At 48.3% G+C, this 8,773-nt stretch overlaps 1 protein-coding gene across 1 annotated transcript; it reads left to right on the top strand.

Annotated features, from left to right (window-relative positions):
• Positions 1 to 6,237: 6,237 nt before the first annotated feature.
• On the top strand, positions 6,238 to 8,376 carry LOC123412285 (endoglucanase 21-like). The gene is made up of 3 exons (XM_045105236.1): positions 6,238 to 6,899; positions 6,999 to 7,253; positions 7,557 to 8,376. The coding sequence occupies exons 1-3, from the start codon at positions 6,255 to 6,257 to the stop codon at positions 8,235 to 8,237; spliced, it is 1,581 nt and encodes a 526-aa protein (XP_044961171.1). The 5' UTR covers positions 6,238 to 6,254; the 3' UTR covers positions 8,238 to 8,376.
• The last annotated feature ends 397 nt before the right edge of the window (positions 8,377 to 8,773 follow it).

Below are 8,773 nucleotides of genomic sequence, written 5' to 3'. Positions count from 1 at the left end.
GAGGTGTTTGCACCGGTTGCTCGAATCGAGACGGTGAGAGTGCTCCTAGCTTTGGCAGCACAAGAGGATTGGAAGGTTCATCATATGGATGATAAATCCGCTTTCCTCAACGGTGATCTCACAAAGGAAGTGTACGTGGAACAACCCCTCGGCTACGAGAAGAAAGACGAACAAGCGAAAGTTGACAAGCTCAAGAAGGCACTTTATGGGCTGATGCAAGCGCCAAGAGCTTGGAATTCAAAGTTAGACCAAAGTATGGTCACGCTCAGGTTCGAAAGATGTTCCCTTGATGATCCGAAGGACAGTCTACAAAGCACCAAAGAAGAGGTGAAGATTGTAGACACGACCAAAAATGAGTGTTGTCATCAAGCTACGTACGAGCCGACGACAGTAAAGATGGTCCAGAAAATGCTGCAAGGGACGGCAAAGGCAATGCCGATGATGACAGTTATGAGAAGCAGCAATCGTGTTTGGGACCAAGGTCGAAAGTAAGGACATCGTGATTAGGGGGTGAATGTGAGTTAATCACGTTGTCATCTAGGATTAGGAAAGAAAGCCAAACCGAGTCCTAGTAGTATTAGGATTCCTAGTCCTAGTCTATTTCCGTAGACCCTTGTGGACGTGTATAAAAGACACCCCAGGGGTGTTGATTGTAACACCAGAAAAACGAAAAGCAATACAAAGGAAAGGCTCGACACGGGCCTTTAGCCATCAAATCCATCGATCAGTTTTATTCGTGTCGCTAGTTACGCAAGTTCCGTCAAGTAGCCGGCCGAAGCAAGAATCGCGTAGGCACGCGTGTACAACTGCATACGCACGTTCAAAAGCCAACAGCCCCTCCCCGTTCCGCTTCCCCGTCGGGTCCACCACGTCTCGCCGCCCCCTCTTCCCGGCAACGCCGGTGAGTAACGGGCCTTCCCCCCTCCTCTCGTCTTCCCCCATAGGCCGGCAATCACGCCCCGCTCCGGCTCACTCCGGCCACGCCCCCTTGGCCCCGTTCATGCGCGCGCGCCCGCACCCGGCCGATGTCGCTGCTCTGCATCGCCCCGTCGGCGCCCCGCTGCGCGGCTCGCCCTGCGCGCCGCCGCTGGCCCTTTGCAGCCACTGGGTCACGACCCCGAGTGCCCCTGGACTGGGCTTGGTCTAGCCTCGACTCTCCCGTGACTTCGGACACAACCAGCCCCTGTCCTAAGCTGGTCTGGTTAATGGGGATTAGGCCCCCACTAACCTTTTTCCCTGGTGTATGATGCATGGGGCCCACGCCCTATTTAACAAAAAAATATAATAATAATAATATATATAATTAATTAATGAATAATTAATCTATTAATTAACTTAATTAAACTAATTAGGTTAGTTAATCCTTTTGTTAAAGTTAATCAGTAAATGACATGTGGGTCCAGCCCAATTAACGGTTATTAAAACTATAAGTTCAATTCTGTTAATTTTAAAATAAATTAATAGCCTAAGCTGAGTATGACAAGTGGGTCCCATCCCCTTATTTAATCGGATTAATATTTAGTTAACCCTAATAATAAATGTGCTTATGACAACGGGGGCCCAGTGATCATATTTGACCAGTCAAACCCTATTGACTCATGATGTCATAGTGACATCACCACGATGTCATATTTAATTACCTAATATAATTAAATCTGTTAATTCCTAAATAATTAATAAAACTTTAAAACAATTAAATAAAATAAGCCATAGCTTAGATGAAAATATTTTCAACATGAAAGTTGATCAGTATAACGAGACGAACCCGGATACGCTATCCGTCCGTGTGTCACGCGTCGCTAGCATAGCAAACGTAGAACTTTTCCATCATTTTTCATCTAACCGGTAGTAGCGAGACACCCGGGAAATATCATCTGATATTTTCTCGATCCGTCTGTGATGGATGTTACTCCGTTAGCTCATGCCTAACCTGCTCTGACATGTTGCTGTTATTTATTGTTTCTTCCCCCTCTTCTTATCGATAGACCCCGAGACCGACGCTGCTGCTGGGTACGTCTACCCTCCTGACGACCAGCCCTTTGCCACAGAGCAACAAGGCAAGCAAACCCCCCCCCTTGATCATTCCTATATCGCCTATTCTTTCTCCCTCATGCTTGCATTAAAATTTTGCTACTCTTGTAGTTAGCTCCTATATCTGATGCATAGCCTAATTTTGTTGAACTCCTACTTTCAGTACCGCACATTAAAACTGCTTAGACAGGTGGTTCGGTCATCCCCTCTGACCCCTTGGTCCATTTGCCCCGCTTTGTATCAAGTCTCGATCCCTGCACGACGAGCCAGAACCGACACATCACTTACCCCCCCCCCTTAGTTGTGCGGCGCTATAGAGCTACTATCAGGTACCGAGGGTGACACCTCGCGAAGTACTCAGGATGATATCTTTGTAGTACAGCTAGTTGGTCATGGTTATCGAGGGTGATTCCTCCTTCACCACTCCCGACGATGACTCTGTCATGCAACCCCTCAAGTGTGAGACCCTCGAGGGTGATTCCTCTAGGTCCACCTTGACAGTTACATCATTCAGAATCCAACGAGGGTGATACCTCGGATTCCCCCTGATGTTACAACCACACAAATATTTGACCATGTTACTGGGATACTTGATGAATAGATGGTTGGCGGGTGGATTCCCGCGTGGATGTGTCGATGACTTAATTAAAATGATAATGGATCTGGGTATTTGATCTGGGTTGGTCGGAAGGCCTTATTACGCACTAACTATCTGCGTGGGAAGAATTATGGGTACTCGACGTTGTGGTATCAGCCGAAGCTTTTCAGACGTCAGCAATGGAGTGGCGCATGCACGAGTGGTCCCGACATGCATCGCTCTTGTAGTAAGGGGTGCTAGGACTGACATCGGCCGCCCTTGCATCATGCAGGAGCGCAGAGGGCAAGTGGGCCCACGACCCCTTTGTGCTTAGGAGTTAGACCAGCGGGCTGGCCTCTGTGTTGAGCTTAGGTGGGGCTGCGAAGTGTCGATATTCCAAGGCCGGTCATGACCCAGAAAAGTGTGTCCGGCCAGAGTGTTATCGAGCATGACGGGGAATATGTTGTGCACCCTTCCGGGAAGAAATGAACTATTCAAATAGTCGTGTCCATGGTTACAAGACGACTTGGAGTTGTGCCCTCATCTTATATAACTACAACTGTTACTTAACTGGATTTAGTTGCTCCGAGATTGCTTCCTCGCAGGGAGTCGAGGAAGGATCTCTGGGCGTGACCTCATATTAATATTGCCGCAACAATAAGACTATATTTGTAATACATGTTCTACTCTCGTCTATTGCTGCAAGACCCTTGAAGATGCTAGTCTTCGATAGGACTAGGCCTTCTCTCTCTTTCTCGCAATGTTGCAGTCAGTCTACATATAAACCCCTTCCTTTGATACTGTTGCATACTTAGCATAGTTCTAATACAAGTCTTGCGAGTACTTTGGATGAGTACTCACCATTGTTTTGCTCCCTCTTTGTCCCCTTGATCCGTTGCTGCGACCAGATGATGGAGTCCACGAGATGGAGTATCTTGCGACGACTGCTACCCCGACGGTGCCTACTACTACGTGGAGGCCGCTGAAGACCAGGAATAGTTAGGAGGTTCCTAGGCAGGAGGCCTCACCTTGTTCGATCGTGTATCTTTTGTGCTAGCCTTCTCAAAGGCACCTCATGTTTAATGTATGTACTCAGATATTGTTGCTTCCGCTGACTCGTGTGTTTATCAAGCTTCCGTATTCTAGCCCTTGAGGCCCCTGGCTTGTAATATGAAGCTTGTATGTTTTATTTGTGTCTAGAATTGTGTTGTGATATCTTTCCGTGAGTCCTTGAGTTTGATCGTACGCATTTACGTGTATGATTAGCATACGATTAAATCAAGGGCGTCACATTTATCTATTACCGGATCACCATGTCCTACCACCCTAGCATTCCTCAAGAATCGTTAACCTCCCTATTGATTTTAATCGCTATATACCCCTCTCTAACCAACTACATCATCCAACTAGTCCACATGGATCAAAACACCTTTTAGGAAGGACTTCCTCTAAGCAGTCCCATCCAAACCATCATATGCATTCTCCAAGTCCAACTTGAGGATGAATGTATCCTTCCGTGATCTGCTAATCTCATGGAGTATCTCATTATGGACCACAATGTCGTAGAGGATAATCAGTCGTTGAATGTAAGGGGGAGGCTTTAGGTGGACCACCGTGTGATCAATTGGTGCTCAATGGGAGATGAAGACTTTACACACGAGGTCAAAGAGAATATTAATTAATGTGGTGGGCCTAAACAAGCGGATATTATCTGCACCACACACACCTTGGGCAACAAGGTAAACAACTCGTCACTCTGCTTCTTGTTATCAGTAAGACCCATAGTAAAGTCTACCACCATATTTTGAAGTTGGTGTGGCCCACGCTAGGCAGGAACCTTTTGTAGAAAATAATTGGGAACCCATTGGACCCCGGTGCAGTACCATACCACGTCTCCTACAAAGCCCTAAACACTTCCTCAAAATAGAAATGCCCCATCAAGCAAGTATTGTTCTCCTCGGAACACTTCTCGTATCAACCCTGGCAATGGGTGAGATATGCACCCCTCCAACTTCGGACACCCTAGAAGGTCTTGATAAATGTCGTATGTGTGATGGCGCAACTCAAGTGGGTAGTAGATGACCAGTTCTCTCGAGCAAAGGGAACGAATCGCACACCGACTCTTCCTCTTGTTAGCCACGACATGAAAAAATGATAAATTCGTGTTCCCTTCCAAATCCCAATGTTGTCTTGTTTTCAGTGGAGCCAACTTAAACTTGCCAAATGATGCATGCATCAATCAGTGCAATGGTAGGAGGTTAACCTCCTTTTCAAGATAAAAAAAAAGGGCTGGATTTGTCTCTATGCTCGAGCAAAACTCAACTGGATCGGGGATGACCAGTTCTCTCGAGCAAAGGGAACGAATCACACACCGACTCTACCTCCTGTTGTTACTGTTAGACACGCCATGGAAAAAATTATGTATTTGTGTTCCCTTCTAAAATCCAGTGTTGTCTCCATAGTTTCTTTCAATGGAGCCAACTTAAACTTACCGAAGGATGCATGCATCAATAGATGCAACGGTAAGAGGTTAACCTAATTTTCAAGAAAAAAAAGATGAGTTGGATTTGTCTCTACGCTCGACCAAAACATACTTTACATATGAACTTATAATGTGCAGTGCATATGCACCCACGTGGTTGTTGAAGCAAGATGCAAGTCAACCCTTGGTAGCCTTTTAATTTATAGGGAGTTCTCTAATTAGTCTATACCTTCATATAGTATATCTTAATTAAACAACTAATACTTCTTGTTCATATCAATACCGACACGAATAATTACCATCACCAGTCACGTAGTACAATGTTACCACTCCAGGGAGAAAAAGAAGAAAATTAAGTGTCACACACAAATAGAAGACACCATTCACTGATGGATTAGTTCTTTTTTCTCTATATATATGCAGATTGAATATGGGTTCGATTTTTTGTGGGATTGTAGAAACAAATCTTAGGCACTACCTGAATTTTAAAACCTTTTAGATGTGTGATATCTTACGATGGTATAGCAATATCATCCGAAGGGTGGTATCACCGAATTTGTTCTCTATTCAGGAAAATGGGTTAAATCACGCGCTTTCTTTCGCCTTGCAAATATGTGGTTGGAGCAACATGAACAATAACATCGAGTCTAGGCTTGCCTCTACGTTGACCAAAACATACTCTACATCTGAACTTAGAACGTGCAATGCACAACAACCCGCACGGTTGTTGATGCATGACGCAAGTCAACCCTGCCTAGCTAGCATTGTTAATTAACTAGTCTACCTCCACATATATATCTTCATTAAACCAATAATTCTCCACCTCCACCTCACTACCGACAGCAAGAATAACCATCACCAACATCCAACCAGGTGTACATGTTACCATCTCTTCATCGTCCAATGACACCACCCAAGTACATGTTACCCAACATTCTTTTGTACTAGATCCGGCTGTTGGATCCAGTAATCAATGATTAACACCTGGTATTAAGAGTCATACAAGCTTAGCCGCCGCCTACCACCTGGTATTAAGATGTAGGGTTTGACTAAAGATGGTCAACTAGGGAGACATCACATGGTGATCAGGTCTTATATAACGAGGACGAAAGGAGCAGGGAGAAGCACAACAGAGCTAAACCCAGAGAAAGCAGTGGAGCAAACATGGCGAGAAGAATCAAAATGCTGACGTCTCTGGCCATCTGTGCCGCCCTCACGGTCGTGCTCCTTCCGTTCACGGCGGCCGGCGGCGAGGGCGCGGCGCCATTCGACTACAAGAAGGCGCTTCACAGCAGCCTCCTCTACTTCGAGGCGCAGCGATCGGGCCACCTGCCGCACAACCAGCGCGTCAAGTGGCGCGGGCACTCCGGCCTCGCCGACGGCCTGCAGCAGGGTGTGGACCTCGTGGGAGGGTACTACGACGCCGGCGACAATGTCAAGTTCGGCCTGCCGATGGCGTTCACGGTCACCATGCTGTCGTGGAGCGCCATGGAGTTCGCGGACGACATTGCGGCGGCCGGCGAGTGGCGGCACGTGCTGGAGGCCATCAAGTGGGGCACCGACTACTTCGTCAAGGCGCACACCGAGCCGTACGTGCTCTGGGCCGAGGTCGGCGACGGCGACACCGACCACTACTGCTGGCAGCGGCCCGAGGACATGACCACATCGCGGCAGGCCTACAAGGTCGACCGCGACAACCCCGGCTCGGATCTTGTGGGCGAGACCGCCGCCGCGCTGGCCGCTGCCTCCATGGTGTTCCGCCGCACCAAACCCCATTACGCACAAGTTCTCCTCCACCACGCCGAGCAGGTGCGTAGACATATACAACGCCATTGTCGTTGTCGCTCTGTTGAAAATGAAATATGTAACATCATCACTAACGTGTAATAATGTTACGTCCATATGCAGTTGTTCGAGTTCGGGGACAAATACAGGGGCAAGTACGACAGTAGCATCGGTGAGGCGTATAGCTACTACGCGTCGGTGAGCGGGTACGGCGACGAGATGCTGTGGGCGGCGCTATGGCTGCACCGGGCGACGGGAAAGGCGAGCTACTTGGACTACGCCGTGGACATGGCTGAAGAGTTTGGCGGCACCACCTGGGCCATCACAGAGTTCAGTTGGGACGTCAAGTACGCCGGCCTCCAGATCCTTGCCACCAAGGTGAGCATCAGCTGTACATATGACTGCGCAGCTAACAAATTAACTAATTATCCTCTAATTTTATTAGTAGTTTTCTAAGTGAAACGGTAGACAAGGAATCTATATTGCACGATTGTTTCTTCTCAGTCCCCTCAAAAAAACAAAATTTTGTTTCTTTAGTTGGTATGGCATGCACGATCGAAAATGTTTTCCTCGCGTATGCTATTATTTCTTCAGAAAATCAAACTGCATACCAGATGTACGTCGAATATCACTCGGGATAAAATGTGTTTCTTAACGTACGTACGTGTCGTGTGATTTTAGGTGCTGCTGGAAGGGAAGGCCAAGGCGGAGCACAAGGCGACGCTGGAGAAGTACAAGGCTAAGGCGGAGCACTACCTCTGCGCCTGCCTCAACAAAAACGGCGACGCCGGCAACGTCAACCGCACGGCCGGCGGCATGCTCTTCGTCCGGCAATGGAACAACATGCAGTACGTGACCAACGCCGCATTCCTCCTCACCGTCTACTCCCGCTACCTCACCTCCGCCGGCGCCGGCCAGGAGCCACCGGTGCTGCAGTGCCCCGATGGGCCCGCGCATGCCGACCAGCTGCTGACCCTGGCGCGATCACAGACCGACTACGTCCTCGGCGCCAACCCAGCCGGCGTGAGCTACTTGGTCGGCTACGGCCAGCGGTTCCCGCGGCGGATGCACCACCGTGGCGCGTCCATCGTGTCCCACCGCGGCGACGGCAGGTTCATCGGATGCATGCAGGGGTACGACAACTGGTTCCTCAGGAAGGGGGCGAACCCGAACGTGGTCGTCGGCGCCATCGTTGGCGGGCCGGACCACCTCGATAGGTTCAGGGACAGACGCGACAACTACATGCAAACGGAAGCCTGCACCTACAACACCGCCCCCATGGTTGGCATCTTCGCACACCTGCACACCGAAACGCGGTCATCACCAAGAAATATTGAACACAAAAAGTTTTTACAAGACTGATCTAGCTAGGATTTCTTTTCTTTTTTGTTGGTTTAGTTTAACTATTTGGATTTGCCATATTGGTAGAGAGTACGTAGAGAGTGCAGAGTAGTGGTGCATGTGGCTTCCAGACAAGACATTTTGGTAGTTGTTCTAGCTAGACCTGGTTAAGCTAATACAGACGAAAAACATGCATGTTGATCAATTGCCTACAGCCCTTTTATCCGGGCGTCCCTACCATTTTTTTAACATAGACGCAAGCGCTCATATGTTTGGCTGCCGCCACAGCTCATGGCGGCAGGTGCCATGTCAGCCGTTTTTGTTCTAACGTTGCTTCAAATCCTATGGTGCAAGGGCTGCCGCAAGCGACAGTGACAACAAGTGACACGTGTTGTCTGACGCGCCTGCCACCACGGTTCAGCTGGTCATTTCTTCGTTTGCATTTAGATGTGGTCTTTTCTATCAATTTGATTCGGCAGGTGATTCTTTTGAACGAAAATTCAGAAATGAGAGGATAAAATGAGCATTGTTCCGTGCATGCCGACCGTAAGAGAAAT

This window comes from Hordeum vulgare, chromosome 7H (assembly GCF_904849725.1).
Source record: "Hordeum vulgare subsp. vulgare chromosome 7H, MorexV3_pseudomolecules_assembly, whole genome shotgun sequence".
Lineage (NCBI taxonomy): Eukaryota > Viridiplantae > Streptophyta > Magnoliopsida > Poales > Poaceae > Hordeum > Hordeum vulgare.
The sequence above is the reverse complement of the archived record's forward strand: the minus strand, read 5'-3'. Positions and strand labels throughout refer to the sequence as shown.